At 39.8% G+C, this 25,000-nt stretch overlaps 1 protein-coding gene across 8 annotated transcripts in view; it reads left to right on the top strand.

The window, feature by feature from the left end:
• The window catches only part of setx (senataxin), a 113,448-nt gene that overhangs the window by 43,942 nt on the left and 44,506 nt on the right, over window positions 1-25,000 (top strand). For 4 of the 8 annotated variants that reach the window (XM_048613557.1, XM_048613552.1, XM_048613553.1 and 1 more), the window contains 8 exons: window positions 3,360-3,544; window positions 5,221-5,431; window positions 6,781-6,890; window positions 8,223-8,442; window positions 10,966-11,085; window positions 12,622-12,787; window positions 19,321-19,417; window positions 20,987-25,000. In XM_048613557.1, the coding sequence (XP_048469514.1) occupies window positions 3,365-3,544; window positions 5,221-5,431; window positions 6,781-6,890; window positions 8,223-8,442; window positions 10,966-11,085; window positions 12,622-12,787; window positions 19,321-19,417; window positions 20,987-25,000 (5,118 nt within the window). In that variant the 5' untranslated portion in view covers window positions 3,360-3,364. Of the gene's footprint in view, window positions 1-3,356; window positions 3,545-5,220; window positions 5,432-6,780; window positions 6,891-8,222; window positions 8,443-10,965; window positions 11,086-12,621; window positions 12,792-19,320; window positions 19,418-20,986 lie in introns of those variants that run through there. The other 4 variants (XM_020533699.2, XM_048613554.1, XM_048613556.1 and 1 more) reach the window with 3 other exon arrangements.

The following is a 25,000-nucleotide window of genomic DNA, read 5'->3' on the forward strand; positions in this document are numbered from 1 at the left end:
TAAGATGGCAAAAGGCCTCTATCAGTATAATTGGTAAGCTACTTAATGTTCTTATAATTTAAAAAGGAAAGTTAAAATATTAACTTGGAATGACTGGCGTCCTCATTTTGTGGGTGTAACTTTTGTTAATTTTACACAGCAATGACTTGTCCACACTCCAGGCTAACAAACTGTCTTTCTTTATTTGGCTACTTCAAAAAAGGTGGCACACCAAGGTTCCTCAGATTGTCAAATCCACAAGACATGAAGAGCGGTCATAAATTGATTTTAAAAGCTATACTTCCTTGTTTACATTTTAATCTGAACTTTGCTGGTTCAAAATGTGGCCTCTGCCTGTCAAATGCCAGTTGACCACAATTTCTGTACCCAGGCAAGGTTCAGAGAGAAACCTTGTGAAATCTCAAACTTTCATTGTGTGAAATTGCAATCAAAAGCCACACAAAGGAGCAGTGAATCCTTTATCATCAATAGCTTTCTTGACTAGGAGTAGCTGTGAAGTGGTGTTAACAGTATCTCATACCTACAATAGTCAGGACCAGAAACACACAAACTGTCTAATTAACTAATGTGATACATTCAAGCATCTGTCATGTGATCAAAAATATCTAGCCTCTGAGCAGTTTAGCTGTAAATTGTGGACTACCCTGCATTAGCCTAGGAAGAGTTACTCAGCTGCTAACATCATTGTTTACAAGATTCTGTCTATAGAAGAGCAGATTCTATACTCAAGCTGAGCCTGTTTTCAGTCTCAAACGTTCTGAAACCGTTTCCAGAAGAAATCTACATTTTCCTGATGTGGACCAACCACATCACTAGGCCACCTACCATTAGGAGAAAGAATTCTGCGAGTTCAACCAAGGAAAAGAAGCTTTACACTCAGACTTTCTTGTCTCAGTCAAGCGTCATATGAAGTAATGATTGTAACAATGCGTTTTAAGTTATTCTGAATTGTAACCTCTTTCCTCCTTTCACTCATTGTTCCTTGTATAATTGCATATGTATTCCAACAACCATCCCCTGTATTTAAGTGCATGAACAAACTATGACCTCTCTTTACGTCTTGTGGATTTGACAGTCTGAAGAACCTTGTGTTATTACTCCAAAGAAGAGAAGTTGTTGTGGGTCATTTAAAAGTTGGACTTCAAAAACAAAGGGTTTTGGTGGAACATATGGCTGATTTTGAAAAGGAGAAGAAAAAACTAAAAAAAAATCTTCTTATGACAGAGGAGGAGAGAAATTTGAAAAAAAACACAGTTGCGGTAAAAGCTTTACTGCAGTTAGGGCCTGTTTTGAATGTTGTTCAAGATTCTAGTAACTGAAAGATGTGCACACTTTTTTTCCAGGAATTCCACTTTTCTCTTGAAATTATTAGATCACTTGTGCAAATTTTTGCTCTTTTATTAATCTTCTTCCTGCTTTCCTTTAATGGAAAAGCATTTACAATTGCTATGTGGAAGAACAAGTTTGGAAATCACACGACTCCAGGTCATAGTCCAACAGGTTTATTTGAAACTCAAGCTTTCGGAGTGTTTCTTCTCCTTCAGGTGTTAATGAGAGAGGTAGTATCAGACACAAAATTTAAGAGTAAAAGATCAAACGGTCACACCACTGATGAGGATGTACTAGACAAATCTAAGATGCAGTTAAATCTTCAAACGAACTATTGGTCACAGCAAACTACCCAGCCTTCAGGACAATATTGACCACAACATTATACAACCCTGTCATGGCAACCTTTGCAAGGCATGTCAGATCTTTGACATGAATACCACCATCACACGTGGGAACACCACCCACCCTGTGCACAGCAGATACTCATGTGACTCTCCCAATGTTGTCTATCTTGTACGCTGCAGGCAAGGATGCCCTAAGGCATGGTAAATTGGCGAAACCATGCAGACGCTACAACAATGGATGAATGGACGCTGCACAACAATCGCCGGACAGGAATGCTCCCTCTCAGTGGGGGAACCGCTTCAGTGGTAAAGGGCATTTGGCCTCAGATCATCAGGTTAATGTCCTCCAGAGCCAACTTCGGGATACACAGCAACACAGAATCATTGATAGCCAAGTTCAGTAGCCATGAGGACGGCTTCAACCAGGATCTTGGGTTCATGTCGCACCACAGGCGATACGCACTCACGCCCGCACTTACTTTCTCACACAGATCCTCTCATTCTCTTTTTCTCTCTCTCTCTTGCACACTCACCACCCCCCACGCTCTGTCTTTCACGCGCACACACATGTGAATCTATGTGGTGAGTTTGTATTTGTAGATACATTCTATTTCGTTCAAGAAGCACATAATTTATAGACAGTCAGTCAATGTGGCTTTTTATAAAATCCTACTTTAGAAATAAAACCAGTCTGACTCCAAACCAAAACACAAACAGATTCTAAACAAGGCCTCACATCTAACATGCATTGTCTGACCTAAAATGTCACCCCTTCTTTGCACTGATAAAGCCTTTAGTTCTCACAGGACAGAAACTTGAAAAGAATTCAGGGAATTACATATACATACTAATCAATTAAAACTTTCTAACTGAAGATTTAACAACATCTTATTTAATACATCCTCATCAATGGTGTGACCCTTTGAGCTTTTACTTATAAATTCTGTGTCTGATACTACCTCTCTCAATAATGCCTGAAGAAGGAGTAAGACTCCGAAAGCTTATGTTTTCAAATAAACCTGTTGGACTAAACCTGGTGTTGTGTGATTTCTGACATTGTCCATGCCAGTCCAACACTGGCACCTCCACTTCATGTGTTGAAGGAAACACAGGAGAAAATTACTAGGCGTGGTTTTGGAAGACCGAGTCAATCCTACAAATCTTGGTTAAAGAGCTGGGTTAACTGAAAGGAAGGGGAAGTCCAAGGAGTTTAATTCCGAATAGCTGTACTATGAAAAGTTAATGAATAAATGGAATTTAATTTAATAACTTTAGTTGCAAAGTTATGACTTCAGAAACCATTTTAATTCATTTTGATTATGGTTAAGGGCACCTACATTGAGTTAACGAAAGTGTACAATTCCTTCGACAATAAATGCTGGTTATTTTGCAAATAGCCCTTGGGATTTTAAACACCCACTAGTTATTACTGGAAGTATTATGTTCATTTGAACCTATTAAACACATCTGTTACTTGAGACAGGTAGGGTATCGTCTCAATTAAATGATGCTGTTCTCTTGTGCAGCCGACACAAACAGTTTTATAATTGACTATGCTGTTGCTGGATTAAATTGTTACTGTATTCCTATAATGCCATTCTGTATTGTATGTTTACTCCTATGCTAACTAATAATATTTTACTTTCTACACTGATTTTAATTTTGCTTTTCATGTTTAAGTAGGCAAAATGAACACTTGTTGTTGGTGCACACCTCAAGGCAAGACAAGGCTTCAGTTTCTACATCTCTACAGTTCTGAGGAGCTCCCTCAACAGGAATTTCAAGCCGCCAATGAAGATCTTTGTTTTTGCCTGGAATGTGTGGTGGACTATCACCAAGCACGTGATCAACTTCCATCAGTACACAAGGTAATGTAAGGAGTTAATCTGAAGGTAATATTAGGGCTTGAATGTAGTCTATATGAATTCTTTCAAATATGTGCTAGTAACCATAAAGTTGTCATTGCTACACCTTTTCTTAAATTATGTAATTACTTATGTGGCTTTGAATATAAAGGTTTTGAAGAATGTAATACCATGTGTTTTGCACATAAGAAATGTGGAGTATGTTAAGCATGGTCAGTAAGTTTGCAAATAAAACCCAATAGGTGGTGTAGTGAACAGTGAAGATTATTATCTCGGATTACAGTGGTACCTTGATCAGATGAGCCAATGGGCCAAGCAATGGCAGCTGGAGTTTAAACTGGCTAATTGTGAGATGTTGTATTTTGGTGAGGTCATTAATGGTAGAGCCCTAGAGAGTGTTGCCTAACAAAGAGACCTAGGGGTGCAGGTGTATAGTTCTTTGAAAGTGGAGTTGCAGGCAGACAGGGTGGTGGAGAACGCGTTTGGTACACTTGACTTCATTGGTGAGAGCATTGAGTATAGACGTTGGGAGGTCATGTTGCAGCTGTACAGTATATTGGTGAGGCCACTTTTGGAATACTGTACAATTCTAGTCCCTTTCTGTAGGGAAGATGCAGAAAAGATTGCTGGGACTGGAGGGTTTGAGTTATTGGGAGAGGCTGAATAGGCTGGGGCTTTTTTCCCCCGAAGCGTTGGAAGCTGAGTGCTGACCTTATAAAGGGTTATAAAATCATGCGACACATGGATAGGGTGAATAGCCATGGTCTTTTTTTCTAGGGTGGGGCAGTCCAAAACCAGAGGCCATAGGTTTAAGGGGAGGAGGGAAATTTTTAAAAGGACGTGAGGGATAACTTTTCCATGCAGACAGTTGTGCATGTATGGAATGAGCTGCCAGAGGAAGTGGTGGAGGCGGGTACAATGACAACATTTAAAAGGCATCTGGAGTGGTGTATGAATAGGAAGAGTTTAGAGCGATATGTGCCAAATGCTGGCAATTGGGATGTCCGGTCGGCATGGTCAAGTTAGACCAAAAGATCTGTTTCTGAGCTCAATGACTCTATACAATGTCCTTGTCTACATATGGTTTTGCTTCAACAGTCTACTTTCCATGAGAGGAGACCTGCAGACAGTGTAAAGCCCATGGTTTCACAATTATTGTACAAAGTTGAAAACGTTTTGCTGTGTGTTTTAAGAGATTTCTAAACTGTCTTCTGTATCCAGATGGATTCTTTTTTCTGTTTTTGTCTTACATGTAATAAATATTTGTTCTTTTGCTAAAGAAACTCTGAAGACTTGTGCGACTGTTTCATTAACTAAAATAAAAAAAACTATCTAGCTAGATTTTGTTTTGGGATCAGGCGGTATCAACTCATGACCCTGTGAAATCTCATTGCACCAGGTCAAACATGGGCAAGGAAACCTTCTGCTGTTTATCATCTGCTGCGCCTGCCTTTGTCCTTTCTCTGTAGCAAAGAACCTATCCTTTGATTTGGAATTTCGGAAATCTATTAGTGATCAGTTCAGAAATCGTGAAACACGTACCCATATCCTTTGTGTGTCAATGTGATGGGCTAGTTTTGTTGTAATTATTTAATAGTCTTAAAATATAATACTTGTTCTTGGAATTGAGTTCAATTTATTTTTCCATTGTTGAATCAGATTAATATTGTATTGTGCAGAATTTGTGGAAACTAGAGACAAAACGTCTGATTGAGCATTTTGAAAATGCCCTGAAAGAAGAACAGGAGGAAGATGATGAGTTGTTTCTAATTGAGGATGAGCAGGAAATTCAACTGCGTGGATACACAGGACCAGACTTTGAGAATAACCTAAGGGTACCCATTCTGGAGATTCTGAAATATCCTTACCTACTGCTTCATGAACGGCTAAGTATGTAATCACAGCTTTGCTTCAACAAATATTCATAAGTACTGCATTCTAAGGGCTTAACAGTTTGGAATAGCCTCTTCATAAATGTGAAGTGTTACATCTTGTTGGAAAAAGAAATGAACTAGCTTAACATGAAAGTAATTTTTTTCCTTAGAATTTTTTTTAGAAACAACTTGGTCTACTCTGAATTTGAATGGTCAAAATATTTACATTGCTTTATGAAGTCAGTGAAGTCAAGCTCGTTTTTGTTTTTCTGAATGTAATGAAATAGGAATGTCTATTGAATTCCATGTTAAACATTCCTTTACTTCCATGTTTGTCCTTGTTTCAATATGTTTACTAACACTTACCCTGACTGCTCTCCCAGGAACGCCCCCACCCCACCTCACCTTCTCACATTGCTCTGATGACTATGTGTTTAATATACAAGATACAAAACTCATTTGGTCTTTCATTTCCATATCTGGCTAGATCATATTAGGCACTATTAGGTGCCCAAAATGCTCACTGTTATAGGAATATATTGGCATGTAAATAGAGCACCAGGCTTTTCTGTACTACCAACTATTTTCCTAATCCCATCTCCCTGTGCCCTCAACTCCAACAAGAGGTGAGAGATTCTCATAGACTTTTTGCCACTGATATTGCAATCAGGAACAAGGCAAATTAGATTAGTCTTTCAAACAGCTGGCACACATGATGGCCCAAATGGCACCTTCTGTGCTGGATGATTTTATGAACTCTGCATTCTTCTAATCCTGGCCTCAAATGGTGTCCCTGACATCCATGTCTCATCCATTGCCTGCAATGCCTTCAATACTGTAGGCTCTGGAATTCCTTCCTAACACCCTTTCCCTTTATGTCTGTTTAAGGCGCTCCTTCACATCTACTACTTTGACCAAGTTTTAATTATATGTCCTGTCTCAAGTGCCCAAATTTCATTTGATAACACCAGAGCATCTTTTACTCTGTTAAAGATGCTTTTAACATGCAATTTCTTGTGAAGGTTTTGCTATTTATCAATTGGAACAAGATTTATGGAGGCGGATAATCCACTGTTTGTGAATATAGATTTTATAGCAATAGGCTGTATCTCAAACCATTTCTGTCTTCCATCTAAATGATATGCAGCAGGAGTTGGCATATAAATTTGGAAAACTAAAGCAAAGGAAGTTTTATAATAAGAATTGTTAATTTTTGGAGCTTGGATCATTTGTGCCTCAAGGTTGTAATTGAGTTGCTCAAACTATTTAAAATTTTCATTCCTGTTTCATAACACCTGGAACAGTGAAAATCTATTTTCCAATAACCTCCATGAGTGTGAAAATAACACTTATTTTGTGTTTCAGGTGAGTTATGTGTTGAGGCCCTCTGTAAAATGGAGCAGGTGAATTTCTCCTTTCAGACATTTGAAAAGTATCCTGGTATCTACCTGCTTCTAGTACATCCAAATGAAACAGTGAGTCTAATTTCACTACAACATGTTTGACCTTGTGTATTATCAATTGGTTTTCGATGCAAGTCCGTTTCTGTTGCTTACATGAAAAACTGAAGTAGTGCAACCTATAAATAGAGAGTTTGTTAAAAGCATGAAATGTATCTCACTCCTTCAGCTGTGGCACCTGAAGAAGTTGGTAATGAACTATTTTGCATTTCCAAAAATCGTAGCTTTTGATTTAAATTTCTAGAATTTTTTTTAATCTAATCCAAAAAATGTTAGCCTGGCCTTCAGACATTTTGTTATATATGCAAAAACCGAACAAAATCCGAAGTCAGTTCTTTTTTGCATTTGATTTGGAATCTCTAATTAGTTTAATAATTTGACAATATTTTTAAGTCTGTATAATTTGCATTTTGATTTAAGATCTACAGTGTGTTAATACCAGAATTGAACAAGTGTCCTATCTAAAAGTTTTTAAGTGTGTTTTAAAAATTTTGACGCTTTGCAATGTAGTTCCAATGCTATTCTCTTGAAAACAGTTTTACAAAAACAAAGCTGGTAAAGTGGATATACCCTGTGACCTAATTATTTGGGTAAATTGGTGGTAGTGAAATCACAAATAGTTCTGTTATTTGGCCCAGACTCTGAAATTGTTTGAAAGTACCAACAAATAAAACACAAAATTTAGATTATTGATTTAAATTTTTTATACCCTGTATAAGATGGTAAGGATCAATTGACAGGTGAGTCGAGGGTTCTGGAGACAGTGAAGTGCCCCAAGCGGATTAACCATGATTTCCTTGCATTGTGGTGCCTAAAAGGACCAAATGATCTTATGTTCTTTGTGAGTAAATGACAAATTAAACGTAACCTCAGGATTCAGATGCCATTTGTTTAATCCAAAGGTAGGCTGTCGATCTTTTCTTTTAAAATCTTTTTTAAGCCTTGTAACACATCCATTCCACTCTTATGTTTTGTATAACGATATGTGAAGTTTTATCATGTAATTTTTTTTATTTCATGAGAAAGATGGTTGCTGTTGATAAATTTATATTGTTTTGTCCATTCCACTGGCTGGGTTCTCTGAAATCGCTGTGTCATTTGATATCTGCACATTTCATTTTAACTTCATAGCTACATTGGTGTTTGAATTTTTGCGGTCATTGCTTACAGATAGAGTTTGAGCTGGTGCACTTCCCAGCAATTGGTTGGAAGTAGCTTTGGCATTATAAAGTTCAAGTCACCCAATCTTAGTATGGCCTGATATGGCTAATGAAGAGCAACGAAGGCTATGTGCCAATTTTTTTTAAAACCAGTATGCTACATGTTAATGTTTATGTTTGTTTTTAGATCAGGAGATGGGCAATCCTTGCTGCTAAATCTCTTGGAAAGGTGGAACGAGATGATTTCTATGACTTGCAGGAAGTGATTACTTGTCTACTAAAGGTCATTGAACTGGATCTTTTTGAAAATGCAGATTTCTATAACAGTTCTGGAATTGAAGAGGGAAAAATGATTCTTTTACCACCCCATCTTTATGAAGTTACCAACCACAAGACCTACTGGCTTGGTGAGTGTAGTGATGATCATTATTGATTTGAAGATTTGCTGTAGGTCTGTTCCTGAGAAAACTCAAAGGACTGAATGACATACTGTTGGTGAAAGAGTGTATTGTTGTGGAAAATGTTGCATAAGCTTGTGCCTCAAACAGACTTCTCCCCAAATGGTTGGTTGGTTCTCATCAGACTGAGGTTTACAAATTTCAAAAGATGGTAAAGAATGTTATTTGAGATAACAAGGTGTAGAGCTGGATGAACACAGCAGGCCGAGCAGGAAAGCTAACGTTTCGGGTCTGGACCCTTCTTCAGAAAATTTTTTTGAAAATTTTTCTGAAGAAGGGTCCAGACCCGAAATGTCAGCTTTCCTGCTCCTCTGATGCTGCTTGGCCTGCTGTGTTCATCCAGCTGTACCCCTTGTTATCTCAGATTCTCCAGCATCGGTAGTTCCCACTATCAAAGAATGTTATTTGATTGCTTTGTATGTACAAGAGATAAACAGGATGCCATTGCCTGCACTGACTGCTGACAGATACCGATGCTGCATTAGAATCGAAGGAAAAATTCACTTTGTCAACTTGACGGTCTAACTATAGGAGTGTTTCAGAGTAAAGTGGCAAGGAAAAGCAGTGCCTCTTTGCACTGGGAATCATCCAGTTTAAGATAATTGCATGTTGTTTTGGCTCAAGTATGTATAAGTACAGCCAGTTGGGAAATTGTCTCAAGTTAAGAGCCAATTATTTTAAATAGCCAGTCAATGTTGTAAATTTGCTAGTGTTTATGGTCATATATAGGCTATCATAGATAGTTTGTGTGATATGCTAAATCAACAAATATCCTTTTGTACTGAGGACTGAATATTGAACTTCCAAGGGGAAAATGTGAGGGAGGTCAACTGCACCAAGTGAATAGAACATAACCGACATTATAGCTTTCTTGTGCTTGTGCCTTCTGAGTTCTGAAACATTAACTGCTTTCTCTCCACAGATGTTGCCAGACCTGCTGTGTTTCTCCAGCAATGTCTGTTTTCTATTTTAAAAAAAAGTCTGTTGTTGACCCGACTTTTTTCCATGCTTCTATACAGTTAGCTCGACTTTTTTTTTTAAATCTAGCCAACTTTGCATATTCTGTTTGGATTGAGATAATTACCACTTTGAAGTTTGATGACATGCATTTTTGGCTGCCACTTTAATTTTAGGATAAAGCTAAGGGACCTTGTGACCTTGTCTGAAGTCTGCCTGTCAACAGGGTTGGGTGAAATAGCAATTGAAAATGAAAGGGAGTTTGGGGTTTTTTTTTGCTGGAACTGAAGTGTAATGTTTTCACACTTGGAGGCAAAAGCAGCCACATTATGTTTATAAGTCTTAAAATGCTCAGTCTTCAAAGTTAGGGAAGGTGTCAAGTATGTCAAGTTGTATGTCTATTTCAAACTGTTTGTTTACTTCCAAGGTAAAATAGGATTGGGGCCTAAAGAGGAGCTCATTAGAATTTTTACATGAAAACAGCACCCATGTGAATCTCAAACTTTGAGAGGAGGAGAATTCTTGGGAAACCATTACACTATCAGATTATAGGCTTTCCTGAACATATTCCTGAATTTCACAGACATCTTGGTCTGCTAAATTCTGAGAAAGGGGAAAGATAGAGGCACGCTTCATCATGCAAGTTGGAGCTGAGACTCATATACGAGTTTGCAAAGATTCAAATGAGCCTAGGGAGATTTGCCTAGCTTGTACTGGAGGAAGAATCTTGAGGAAAAAGCCTTGTGGTGAAAAGCAGTCCTGGGTTTAAAAGACACAGGGCTGGAAAAGGTGAGGAATGGAACAGAACCCTCCAAATATGAATCATTTTGAACTCTCTCTTGGAAACTTGATTCCCTACTTGAGGCACAGTTTAAAACAATACTTTCCCAACAATTCCCTGATGTGACCCCATTTTAATACCTCAGAATTCATGTGGCTTGGGGTGAAAATGTGTGGGTTTCCATCCAGAAGGGGAAAACACCTTTTCCATTTTCACCTTGTCAAGACGACTAAGGAAATTATACGTTTCAATTAGCTCACTGCTCACTCTCCTAACCACCAACTGATTTATAAATACATCTGTTTTTAATGACTGTATTGCTGCAAGCATGTTCAAGTACTGTTGTCTTAAACTCTTGCTAACCATATGAAATGTATTTCCAATAGGATTGTCAAGGGTCCTTATTCAGGATTGCTGTCTATATTTTTATTTGCATTTCAAACTAACACTTAATTGAAAATTGACTTTCCCTAACTGACATAATCTCCTTATTTTGCAGAAGCTTCCAATCCATTTATTTATGTTTTAAGGGAGCTACATCCTCTGTGTTGATCTGACTTAGCTTTGCCGTTATGTATGAGTGTACCAAAACAAAGCATTCTGTTTATGTGCATTGAATGGAACAAGGGTACCCTTTCTTAGAGAAAAAGAATGGAGTTAGTCAATTAAACTGAATATTAGAACCTATTTTGTTGCTGACACACAGGTGCTTTCATAACTGTTCACATACATAGGTATCTGCATGCTGTTGATGGTGTTGGATGAACAAGCTATGGACTCATTACTACTTGCCCAAGATAAACAGAATGACTTCATGATGTCAATTCTAAACACCATGATGAAAAGTAAGCCAGGTATGGATGAATATATCTGTAAATGTGATATTGAATAAAACTTAATGATTGTGCAAGTATGGTAGCATGAAAATGTTGATATTAATTGAGTTAACCTGTATTGTATTTTGAGGCAGTTAGGCAGATTTAGTTTACTTGTGTAAGGTTTTATACTTTTACATGATCCATCTGAACTTTATATCCCATGTTTGCAATGCTTTGTGGTAAGACTAGTAGTTATCTTTTTGAAAGAGTAGCGTCAAGTGGAAAAACTACTAAACCAAATTGCCTGCTTTGAAGGAAAGAGGAAATAGATCTACTTAATAATGTTTCCTGTCGTGAAAATGGTACTTTCACTTTGACTTAACATGATGCAAATTTGGTCAAAGTGAATATAAAATAAGTTTTTGATCAAAGGCTTTTCTATACTTGTACAGTAATTTAACTTAATATGGTGCCCCGGTTTATCTGCGTGCAGGATATCTTTTACGCACAAGGTAACTTTGTCAAATGTCATACTATCTTAACAAAAATAAAATTAACTAAACAATTTGGTTACAAAAAATACTTGAAAATAAATACTTGCAATTTCAAGCATTGGCACACTTTCAATTCAAGGATGAAGCTAGTGAGTTGATGAACATTTCCGGTCATTAGCAACACTTCTGTTAGTGATGGGACAAGGTGAATGCTTGAAAGGGATGTTTCTAGATAGTTTCTTTTTTTCAGCCCAGACTTGCTACAGGGGTAGTTGCTTTTTTAAATTAGGGTCTTCCTCCTGACACTCCTGGAAGATTCTCATTATGCATACGGAGAGTTCTGTGCATATGCACTTTGGTGATGCACTCTGCCAGTAAAAAAAAAAATGCAGTACCCAAATAGGCACAATAAATATGACTGAATGGGACACATGATGTCACTGTAATACTGGTACCAGACTGCACATGTGCATTTTGTGCATGTGTACTGAGAATATTTCAGAAGTATGAGCAAACGTTTTCTTGTAAAAATAATGGCCTGCAAATTCTTCATCTTTTTCATAATGTCTCTTACTTAAAATAGCACCTCGCACTTTATCTCCCATCATTTTTAAATTTATTTGCTTTAAACTATAATGCACAAATAACTTCAGTACCTCTCTCTCCAGCAAAGGATAATAAATGAATAATTTCACTGACCTTGAAGTGACTAAACTGTTATCAGAAAGATTTTCTAATATAAGCCTTGCTCACCGTCTGTGCTGTAGGCTTTTAATTATTTCACAATGTCTAATTATTTTGTCTAATATCTTGACCAAGTCACTGAGGGTTTTTCAGATTGATTCACAAAAATTAATTACGAAGAATGGCCTAGATTTTCAGACATCTGCAGATCTGTTAAAATGGCTGATAGCTGAGAATTTGCTAATGTCTCTGTACATGCCACTGAATTGTTTTGGTTTTCTTATTAGCATTTTTAACATTTAAGAATGGTTAATAAGCTCTTTTTCTATAACGTATCAAATGTTGGAGTGTTGGAATTTTAGATTGATTTCTCTGCAATGATTTGTATTTGTAGATGATGATTCTGATCCATTTTGGCCAGCTCTGCAGTGCTTCATGGTAATTCTTGATCGACTTGGATCGAAAGTCTGGGCCCAACTCATTGACCCCACAGAGGCATTCCAGGCCATTATTGGTAGCCAGAGTTACAACAACGAGATAGAAAAAATTCGTAATACCAGGTTGGTAAGTTGGATCCTGATGGGAAGAGAGAGTGAAGGAAAGAATGGACTAGACCTATTTAATAAGGTTGTTTCCTGGAGCAATATTCATACTTTCACTTGGACTTACTGTGGTGCCAATTTAGTCATGGTGAACATAAAATAGATCGAGATACTGGGCTAAATTTTACCAAAAATTGACCACGTGTCAATTTTGAGCATTTTATGGAGGGTTTCTCTACTTGAACTTGAGCAAGTTTTTGCCCACAATTCTCTGCTGCACACCCATTACATTTACACCATGTCCCAGTGGCACTTGCACTATTGTGCGCTCACCAGCAACGGATGTACTTATGCCACTGGGACATTATAGAATTGATGGCACCAAAGCCATATTTAAAATCTCTCTGTGCATCAGGTCAAATGTTGCCAGCCAGAAATAAGCCAGCATGGCGCACAGAGTAGGATGGTAGTGAAAAAGAAAACCTGAGGGCACAAGGGTGATACTTTATGGGAAATAGACTTTCACAATTGTAAATGTATTGTCTTTTTACATCAACTGATAGACTGTGATAGTTCCTGCAGCTACAAGAATGAAACTACAGAGACTGCCCGTTCTTATGTGCCATACCATGTTTTAAGGAGTGCTGTTCTCGCCCTATGCATATCATAACATCTTGTCATTGTTCAATTTGGGTGCATCACAAAGTCTCCAATGAGTTAAATGCATTAACTTTCATTGAATAACAGGACCAATCGAGAAAAACAATAAAGCTGCATTTGCTTTTGGAAGTAAACAGGGGCTGCTTATCTTTCGAATAATGACAAATTTGCAGTCAGTGAATCATGACCTTGCCCACGATGCTGCATTTTTATTCTTGTGCTGAAGTTAATGTTCCTTCTACTTGATGTCCTCATCTTCCTCCCCGAAAGACTGTTGCTGCTGTCTTAACTCTTCAGTGTTCATCACGGCATCTCTTTCCCTGCTCCAGTTCTGCAGGGAATAGGATGCAAGGATTATGTGGCACGTTGTCTGGAGTGCACTGCCAGGCTCCCAGAGATCAGTCCAAGCAGTGGAAACTCGTCTCCAGGAAGCCTATTGTCTGTTCCACAGTGTCTCTGGTGGCGTTATGGAGTGCATTGTATCTACGCTTGGCCTCAGTCGGGATTGTATGAGTCATCAGTTATGGTTGTAGCATGATTATCTTCCAGTAGCCTTCGTTGTAAGATTCCCAGCCCTTGAAATAAAGCAGGAACTTGAATATTTTCAATGATATAGGGTTTGTGGCAGTTTCCAAGGTATTTGATGCTGATTGCTAAGATCTGGTATTGTTAATCACAAGTGACTTGTACATTTGCTGAATGACAGCCTTTTCCAGGATGAAGTCAGCTGCTTTATGACATGGCACTCTCAACATAATGTCTGTACTTTCTATAGCACCCTATACATGGGATGCAATCCTCATCACTGAGAAGATCATCAGCTGAATCCTCACTACATGCTGTCTCTGAGGGAGTCCTTCCTGAACGCCAGTGTGGTTTCCGACCAAACTGGAACTGTGGATACGATTTTCACTGCTCGGCAACTCTAATAGAAATGCAAGGGACAACACCAACATTCCACATGACCTTCAATCTGACTGAAGCTGTTGGCTCAGTCATTTGGCAAGTGCTATGGAAGACCCTGTTTAAAGGCTGTCCTCCACAGCAAGGTGTTGCCAATGATCCTCACTGGTAGTATGACAAATCACTGAAGTCAAGTAGGGTGTGAATCACCCCCACCCTTTCTCCACCTTCATTGCCTCCTTTCATCCTCTTGTCAAGAACAAGTTTCCCAGTAGTGCAGGCATGGGCAGAAATTTTTTCAGCCAGTTGAAACCCAACAAGAAAACTACACCAATCTTGCTTGTGGAGCTTCAGTAGGCAGATGACAATGTCATCATTGCTCTCTCAGAAGAGGAATTTCAAGCCTTGCTTAATGCCCTCATGGAAGCATACCAAAGAATTTGTCTTAGCCTCAATCTCAAAACCGAGTCCTTTACCATCCTAGAGCTAATTTCAGCCCATCCTTCCATTACAGTCAATGGAGAAATCTTCCCAAAGGTGGTACTTCTGTCCTACTTGGGAAGCCACCTGTTGTCTAAGGCTGACATGGATATGGAGATCCAGCTCAACATCCGGTCTATGAGCGCACTTTTGGAAGCCTAATGGTGAGAGCCTTCGATCGTGATGTCCGTGCCGGTACCAAGAACCTTGTGAATAAGGGAGTCATTCTTCCCACTTTCTATATGGCTTCAAAACTTGGATAGCATATAGACACCACCCTAAGGGTCTGGAGAAATATTATCAATGTTGTCTGAGATGGATTTTGTGCCTTCAGCTGGGAGGACAGGCATACTAACATCATCCTGAAGCAGCTGATTGCGCCAGCATCGAGGCCGTGATCATCCGATACCAACTCTGCTGGCCACATGCATGGAAACCTGAGTTCTGACTGTTGAAACAAATCATCTTCACCCAGCTCGAGGAAAGCACTCGAAAGCAAGGAGGACAAAAGCATTTCAAAGATTTCATGAAGGCTTTTCTCAAGAAATGCAGAAAACATCAGTGTGTGGGCAACCCTTGTTCAGAACAAACCCACTTGGAGGAATCTTTTATAAGAAGGGATTTAATTCTTTGAGAGCACCTATCAGCAAGAGAAAGTACGGAAAAGGAACTGGAGAAAGGAATGCCAATGATTTGAAAGCCATGGTCCAATTCCACCTGCCAAATGTGTGGCTGGGGATGTGGCTGTGAGATTGGACTCATCATCTAAGCAAGGCTCCATAGAGCTCATGACAAGTGACACGGAATTTCCGAGGTAGACAGTCATATTTGTTTGAGTGATTGTTGGCACACATAGAGGAAGCCAGCTATGTTGACAAACCTATTGCGCAGGCTGTGACACTAACTTTGTAGTGGAACAATGAGATGAAGTGGTGTGATCTGGCAGCAATTGCACTGATAACAGCCTGGAAACATTGGTGGGTTGAGACGTGAATGATCCCACAAAGGTCCCCAATTGATCCTTGGAACCAGCTAATTGCATAAATATTTAGTGTAGCTGCTATCTTTGTGGCCACTGAGATAGGATGACCCCCTACTCCTTCATTTTGTAAGTCTTCCAGCGGACAACGCGGCTCTGCGATGGTGTCCTAGAACATCCTGAGGAACCTTCAGCTGCAATTTCTTTGTGTGGAGGCTCCACAGCAGCTGCTGGTCCTCGTCTGTCTTGCTAGCGTGTTTGTTCCTGCTCAATTTTTTTCTCTGCCTTTGTTGCTCCATGGTCACCCTGCTGATAACCCCATGCTGTGGCTGGATCCATTGAACCTATGTTGGGAATGTCAGAAACAGCAGACCTTTAGCAATATTAAGCAGTAAGCTTTCATAAGCACAGCAGATAACAAATTAGCATTGCTCTCATGCAATGGGACATGGTGGACTCTGATAAAGAGGGGCATGGAATACCTGTACATTGCCTGAAGGATTACTGAAAGTCTTTTGCCTTTTCAAGTCTACCCTGCATCACCCAAGTTAAGCAACATTGCAGATAAAAATGTTGCCAAATGTTTAAAGTTCAAGGTAGCAGGAAATCAGCTTTGTGCCCTTATGCAGCCTATTAAACCTTGGATTATCTTTATGAATTGTGGCCCACAGGTGACACTTCTATGGTTGCCCGTGATTACTTCTGCTTCACAAAGATGAATGTGATCTATTTATAATGACCAATGACGTGGCCAAGATTTGCATTTAACATAGTAGATCACTGCATTTGTTTCACATACAGAAGTTTATGATGATCAATATCTTAAAACTGCACTGTGTAAGTGCAAGTGCCCCTTGAAAGGCCTCGCGTTGCTCAAAAGTAGAGCCTGTGTCCTCAGACAGAAGAGAAAATCAAGTCTGCTCACTGCCAGTGATGTGGCAGCCATTTTTCATTTACAGTATACATTTACAATTTGAAAGCAATGCAGGTCATGCTTTGCAGCGTGAGTCTCAGGCTCATCCTGGTATTCTCGCTTAGCACACAACACCCCAGCCCCCCCCGCCACGCCAAGTAAAAGCCTTCATGTTCCTTTCTTCCTTGTTCTCCCTGTTGACCTCATCAATTCTGAGCTATCACATGTTTCCAACCAACTCTTCCAATCATCTCCCAGTCTCACTTCCTGAGCCCTGGGCCAATGGCTTAGTAATGTCATACGTCGTAATAGACAAAAGAAGTTTCTCCCCCACCCCACCTTTCTCATTGAAGCCAGTGGAACACCACACCCCCTGCCGGCTGCACCCCAGGAGCCTGTGTCCTGCAGAGCGCCATCATCTGTCAGAAATACTGTCCCCTCTGCATGCTGCCTCCAGTCTTCATGATTCACTTCCACAACCTGTCCTCAGCAGTGTTCTCTAATTGCCCTCCTTGACTTGCACTGAACAGACCCCCACTAACTGTGGCCCACCCTGCTTGACTGATCTGGAGTGGTAGCTGAAACTGATGAGTGACCAGACTCCTGACTGGCAGCTCCCCGACTAACTTGTGCGTACCACCAGTCTGGTTGCACTGGGCCTTCAGGACTGATTGTAATCTGCTCTCTGAACTGTAATATTATGGGCCGTGACCACCCATGGCGGCTCACTAACTGTGTCCACGCTCCTGGATTAAGACCAGTCACCATCCTAGGGGTCATGCCTTTGGCTGACTGTGTCATGACCCCTAGGATGATGACAGTCATCTTTGACTGAGAATTGACTCTGTTTAGAAATGAATACTTGGCCATTTGACTGAAGCAAATTGTGTGTTTTCTCTGCAAGCTGCTGGCAATTGCTGTAGACTTTCATGTTGGGAGCTGTTGCCGTCTAGTTTCTTTCCACTAACCCAGAAAGCTAACAAACTGCATAATAATGATGCAAGATGAGGTAATAAAGCTTGCAAATGCATTGTTTCAAGAAGGCAGCCCAATATTGACCTAGTGCAATGCCGTACAGCAATGTGTCCACCACCTTGATTGATCACTGCTGTCAGCAGCATCATAAGCTTGCCAGGCTTTGTGTCTGCACTAAAAGTCAAGACAATGCAGCTATACCGTACAGTGGTAAGTTCTGAATGAGGTGGCAATGTGCAAAAATACATGGTAAGGATGCGCTGATTATCCAAGTAGGTGCGCGGAGAGAAAATGAAAAGTTTTGCGATGGACCGTGCTCCAGTGCATGAGATGGGCACCTAACCCTGTGTGTGTAAAATGGTCTGGTAGCAGTATGACAGTGAAAGGTGTCCTGTGTGCAGCAAAATGGTAAGTATTGCAGTGATGAATTGCATTACAAGTGAGTCTGAAATGTACTGAGATGATGTGACTGATGCATGTTTGATGCCAATCTCCATGGGCAAAGCGTGCAGGCAGATGTTGGCCATGATAGATGGCTGAAGAAGTAAAGGACAAGCTGGAACCACTATACAATCTTCCCTGTAAGCTATGGGCATTCGTTCCAAGGTTCTGCACACAGCGATTGGTGTTGGCATTGATGTGCAGTTCTGGAAGTCTCTGCCATGCATGGGCCTCAGGCACACATGCAAGAAGAAAATTAGAGAAGAAAATACGCTGCTGCCGGGTACCCACTTTAGACTTTCATGTTGGGAGCTGTTGCCGTCTAGTTTCTTTCCACTAACCCAGAAAGCTAACAAACTGCATAATAATGATGCAAGATGAGGTAATAAAGCTTGCAAATGCATTGTTTCAAGAAGGCAGCCCAATTTTGTTTTTTTTTTGTTAAGCAATAACTATGAATGGATGTAGGCACCATTGAAAGCATACTGTCAGGGTGCATAACAGTTTGATATGACAACTGCTCTGTCCGTGACTGTAAGAAACTCCAGAAGGTGGTGTGCAGACCATCACGGAAGCCAACCTTCCATCCGTGGACTCTATTTACATGGCTCGCTGCCACGGAAAGGCGGTCGACATCATCAAAGACCCATTGCACCCTGGTAATGATCTCCTACAACCTCTTCTGTCAGGCGGAGGATACAGAAGCCTGAACACGCACACAAGCAGGTTAAGGAACAGCTTCTTTCCAGCCGTTATCACACTGTTGAATGGACTCTAGCATCAAACAACATAAGGTGCAATGTAACCTGTATGCCTCTAAGTCTTTTTGATCTGTACGTCCTTTGCTTGCTGTGATCTGCCTGTACCGCTTGTAAACAAAGGGTTTCACTGGATGGAAGAATACACCTTTTCTCCAGTGAGTAGCTTGGTGACAAATGCAAGTAAATTGACTTTAATTGAATGGAATTTGTTTGAATGTAATCTAGACCGACTGGACATACATTTTCTCTCACTGGCATTCAGACTTCTTGAAAAATGTCTTTGACAGTTGTGCAGTAGTTCGCAGTACATAAAGGTTGAAAATTCAATTTAGGTACTTCTCTGAAGTTTTGTTACTAAAATATAAGTAACTTCTGATCTTTCACCCAAAAACAGTTTGTTTAGTTTAACATCTTAACTAATTGTGCCATTTTTTTTTAGAACTAACACAAAGGTAAAGTGCGATATCGATGATGACGACAACATGGTTTCATGCAGCCAGATTGTGTATGACTACAACTCGAAAAGGGAAAGCAAGGTACTCCACTGATCTGTGAACAAAAAACATGCTCATCAGACAGGGTTTGCCTTGCAAGCTTTGGGACACTAATGCTGGGACCAGATTGCAGAAGCTATTTTTTAGGAGACATCTCCTAAATGGTTGGCTCCAAGCTTACTGTCCAATTAAGGCAGCTGTTGGGGTTGCGGGTGTTTGCTCCCAATACTATTGCTCAATCAGAGGGCTGGCAATTTAAAGCATCGGTCACCCCAGAGAGAGAGGTGTCAGCAACTGATGCAGGTCAGGGCCCTTGAAGAGTGGAAATACCTGTTTCTTTTTCAGATGGGCCAACAGACAGACCCCTCCTTTCAGAGGAAAAATCCAATGGTGCTTGTTTTGGTCTGCAGTGAAGCCTTTACTACCAGCAAACCATTTTTCTTTGGTAGTTGAAGTCTCTGGCTTTGATGGTATCCTGAGCTGCTGCTGGTTGACCACTTCCATTTAGCTCACATCTGGGGTCTACGCTGCTGGCAGAATGCTAGTATGCACTCCAGTGCCTAATCGGTGCCTTAAGTATGTAGATTTACTATTCACATCTGAACAGTAGCCAGTTGATCTGCATTCCTGTTTGCCTGGGGACAATAGGAAAGCTGTTCCAGTGTTATTTTTCTGGTTTCCTATGTCTCCAATTCCATCAAAATTTTGACCATTCTCTGCTTATCTGTAAGACTCAGAGTTGTGATGAAGAATACTACTCAATTCGCTGTGTGGAAACACAAGTTTTCTTTAATAAAACAAGATGCTGGAGATCCGAAACAAAAACATAAATTGTTGGAGAAACTCAGCAGGTCTGCCAGCACTAGTGGGGAGAAAGCAGAGTTAACATTTTGAGAGTCCAGTGACTGAATGTTCTGGTGAAGCGTTAACCAGCAATTTCTGTTTTCGTTGTAATTTTTCTTTGTTTTCTGCCTTTGGATATTGTATATTTCAGTCCTCGGTCAGTGCTGCTTTCAATCACCTGTGGAAATTGTGTCGAAATTGAGAGGCGTAACTCATCTCCATTTTCCCTTTTTATCCTGTGGAAATTGCCTTCCGCTTCTCTGTCATAAGGAATTGTGTGGCAAAACTCTAAGACCGCAGGATTGTGTAAATTAGCCAAAATACACAGTAAACGGGCATTCCCACTTGGAGGCCAGAAGGGTAGTTGATGTAATAAATAAGAGGATTTTAGATTCTGTTCTGAAGTTGCTTTATTAAAATTTAAGTACAGTTTTCAGATTTGTGCGAAACAATGTTCAAACTTTAGATATTGTTCTGCGAGGGATTATAAATCTATGGAATGCCTCATGTAGGAAGCCTAAGGATGCTCAGTCATTGAGTGTGTTCAAGACAGATCAGTAGTAGCATTTTGGACTTTGAAGGAATTAATGTATATACAAAATACAGGGAGGTTGAGAAGTTTTGAAGATATTTTACATAAAAGCAGAGCAAAAATGGCCTACTCATCCACTTAGATCCATTTTCCTCAATGTAGCAATTATAAGTTTGGTATAACCATTATACATTTAATGGAAAGCAACTTTTTTTTTTATTTTTTGGTCCTTACAGGATCCTGGTTGGAAGAATGCTATCTGCCCAGATTACTACCCGAACATGTACGATGAAATGCAAACTCTGGTGAATGTGCTACAATGTGATATTGGGCAAGACATGCGTGTACACAACAGTACCTTTCTGTGGTTCATCCCATTTGTTAACTCTGTCATGGACCTAAAGGATCTTGGCATAGCCTACATAGGAGAAGTTGTTCACCATATTTACTCAGAAATAAAGGATGTCTTGAATCGGAAGGTGGATTTCTGTGATAAAGTGACTGAATTTTTCATCCTTATCTTGGTATCAGTCATAGAACTCCACAGGAATAAAAACCATCTCCATTTGCTGTGGTACAGCTCACAGAAGTGGGTGGAAGTGCTGGTGAAATGTGCCATGCTTCCTGCCAGAGTGTTTAAACAAAACAATGAGAAAGCAGCAGGAACAAGTAATGTCAAGGTCACATCAACCACGTTTGTAGCAATGTCTTCTACAGCATGTTCGAGTATCACTAACTCAGTCCAACAAGCATGTGTTCAGCTAATTCGTAGTTTTCTGAAAGAGGGATGTCAGTCACGGCAAAGAGATGTGTTCCAGCAATTTCTAGACAAACTAAATCGACAGTTGCGAAGCACTTTTATCCTAGGCTGGCAGCTAAGTCCCAAAGAACAACAGGAATTACAATCCTGTTTAACACACTTAGTTAAAAATACAAAAAATAAGACCACTGAAATGAAGCAAATGGGCACAATTGGAAGAGGAGGTGGACTGAAGGACCCTCTGATTAAATGTGAAAAAGAAGACCCAGGGGACTGGGGAAAAATGCCTGCATGTTATAACAGTGACCCTGGTCCACCAACTCCTTCGATATTAAAATTAGAGTGCAAAAGTTCAGCTATTCACCAAAGTACCCCAAATCAAGAAGAAATGGCTCTAGAAAATGGACCTAAAGACTCGTATCAAGAAGCAGTTGTCCCATTTAAGGCTGAGTTCACCTTGTATGACAACAGTACTTTCCTAAATAAGATCAACATTGATGTTTCTAATACACGTGCAGAAGAAGAATTGCCTACATGTGTGACCAAAATGGAAACCTCTCCTCCCTTTCCGTCCCATTCTTTGGAAAATGTTACAGTCGGTGACCCACAGAGCAGATCGAGACAGATTCGAGAACAAGGCAGTGGACCTACACCCACATCCAGTTCTGACGTGGATGTTAGCACAAGTTCTCTGCAGAAAAGTAATTTGCAGGCTGAGCCTCTTGAAATCACTCACAATGTTCCACCTAAAGAAAAATGGAAACGGTCTATGCTATTAGTGTTTCAGGAATCTACGAACAAGAATTCTGCAAAACCTGAAGTTGTCTCTTTTGAAAAAGATCAGCATGTTATTTCTCATGTCCCTTCAACTTCTGATCACGCAGAAACTGGTTGTGATCTGCCTCAAAAGTCGGAATCAGTCAGTGCTGGACCGAGTAAGTTTAAGATTGATCCAAACAAACTCTTAAATCTGAAGGTAAAGATGCAAACAATTAATCTCAAGACAAAAGAAATTAATAATTCTTCGAGTAAAGAAACAACATTTGAGAAATTACCCAATGCAGGAGCTGACAATAGGCAATTAGATAAGATGAACAACAGAAACTCAAGCCAGGTTCCTAATTTCAGCAGAAATCAGATCAAAGATGACGAGAGTACTGAAAGTTTGCTCTCTTCCCAAGTTCGAGCAGCTCAGTCATCTCCAATTTCTGACAAAAGAACAAAGTCACAAAGTTCTGATGGTTTACTATTTTCTCCTATCACAGAATCCAGCAGTGCATCCAAATCTCCTGGTCCACCAAACCCACTTCACCATTGTCCTAGCAGTAGCAGTGATAGTTATGATGATATTCCATTCAATATATTAAGGCTTAAACTTAAGAGAGGGATTTCTTTAACTTCCAAGGTAGATAACGACCTTGTTAAGCCCTCACTAACCACCTCTACTGTAGGTACTAATTTATTCAGTGAGCTTCCCACGCAGTTGGACACAATCCAATCACTGAGCAAAGTTGATAGGAAAGTAAAAGCTTTTTGTCAGGTGCCGTTGCTCAATTCCATTCAGAATAAAGAAAATTATGAATCTGACTCATCTATGGATGAGCCTACCAAAGACAATAATGCAGAATTTATCACTATTTCTGATTCAGAATCGTTAGAAGAATCTACCAACTCATTAATAGTTCCGACATCTAAAACAGAGAAGAAAGACAATGCAGCCTCTCTTCAGAGTGTCTCTGATATACTTGAGGAAAATCAGACTTCTTTGCAAGAAATGCCAATGAATAACAAGTCCCCCTCTGTCTTTGAGGAGAATGATTCCCAGTTCTTTGAATTTGAAAGCGAAGAACAGGTATATTCTGTTTGGGAAGATCCTCAGGCACAGCACGAGAAAGCAGATGACAGAAAAAAGACTGAGCTTGTTGATGAGTTTCACGTGCAATCTGACGAAGAAGAAATTAATGGGATGCTTAACGAATGGGGATATGATACAGATTATGTATCTGATGAATTAATTGAAAAGGTTGCTGAGGAGGTAGAAGCAAGTTTGAAGGGAGAGCAAAAACTAAAACAGAGTAGTCTGGACACTGAAAAGCAATTATCACTTAGAGTTTCTTCTCCAAGCAGCTCTACAGCTAAAGGTACATTGGTTGACAAAAGCAGTGTTCCACATTCTGGGTTCACAGCTGGTACTGCCTCTGACCCTCAAAATGAGAAAGCAATCTGCAGTAAAAATATAATTAGTAATACAAATAGCCACAGATGTCTAATTAGATCTGATAAAAATAAACAGACGTCCAAATCTACAAAGAACTTGCCAGACTGTCAGCTAGAAAACCAGCTAACTGTGAAGAATAAGGCAGATAAAGCTAGATTTAAACGTAATCTTAGTTCATCAAACGTGAGAGCAGGAGAAAAACAATTATCCAAAGCCACTTTGAGTAAAGATTCAAGCAAGTCCACTGTAAATCAGCAATCTCACTGCAATGGCCCAGACCAGAAATCTAGGTTTGAAAATGGGCTAAATAAAAATTCAGAGGAAAAAGGATGCCTGATGTCATTATTTAATGTTTCCAAATCTTCTGCCAGGGATGTACAAAAGGAATTTCCTTCAACATCAGTGAAACACCATTCTAGCTCGCTTCCAAAGAAGGTGCGTAGACGTCCTGAACCTACTTCAACCGTTGAAAAGCTTGGCCTCAAAAAGAAGATTCGTAAAGCATTTGATCTTTCTCAGGGCAGCCTTGACACCTTGACTGAACTGCGTAATTATGGTCAAAGAAAGGGGACTATTGAGCATAAACACAGTAAGAAGGCAAAGCTCATTTCACCACAGAAATTAACAGTACATACAAATCAACGATTACTGGTTTCTCAGGATCGCCAGTATCTAAGACAGTCTAAACTTCGGTTAAACAATAATGAGAAGAAAAGGAAATGTACATCTACACATGACGAAAGTGCTTTCCCAAAAAGAACTCTGTCAACTGAAGGAAGTTCCAACTCTCTTTCTGCTTGTGTACAAAGGAGTCAGAAGCACAAATCCACTTCAGTGGAAACAGACAATACTTGTGTTGCAGCTGGTACTTTGTTAGAAAAGCAATGTAGTAAAACAATAGACATGGCTTCAAGTGAGCAAAAACTGTCGAGTATTCATGCAGTTGATGACTTGAATTTAATACTGCGTGATCCTTTAGCTAAGGATGTTAGCGCAGATGAAAGCTTGGAAGATAATGAATTAATGTTGACACAGAGGGATCCCATAGACATGGATATAGATGATGACAACACAGAAGAGGAGGATTCCAGAAAAGCACCTTCAAATGCAAACGAAACCAGATGTCAATACACAGGATGCTCTGATACAATTATATCTTCAGAGAAATTTTGTAAGCAGCATTCTCTATCTGACCCCAAAGATATCTTTCCTAAACCAGGATTACCTCTATCTATTCAGAAAAGCTCAAAACCTGCAACTACCAAACTCTTT

Source organism: Rhincodon typus, chromosome 28 (assembly GCF_021869965.1).
Source record: "Rhincodon typus isolate 14 chromosome 28, sRhiTyp1.1, whole genome shotgun sequence".
Taxonomy (NCBI): Eukaryota; Metazoa; Chordata; class Chondrichthyes; order Orectolobiformes; family Rhincodontidae; genus Rhincodon; species Rhincodon typus.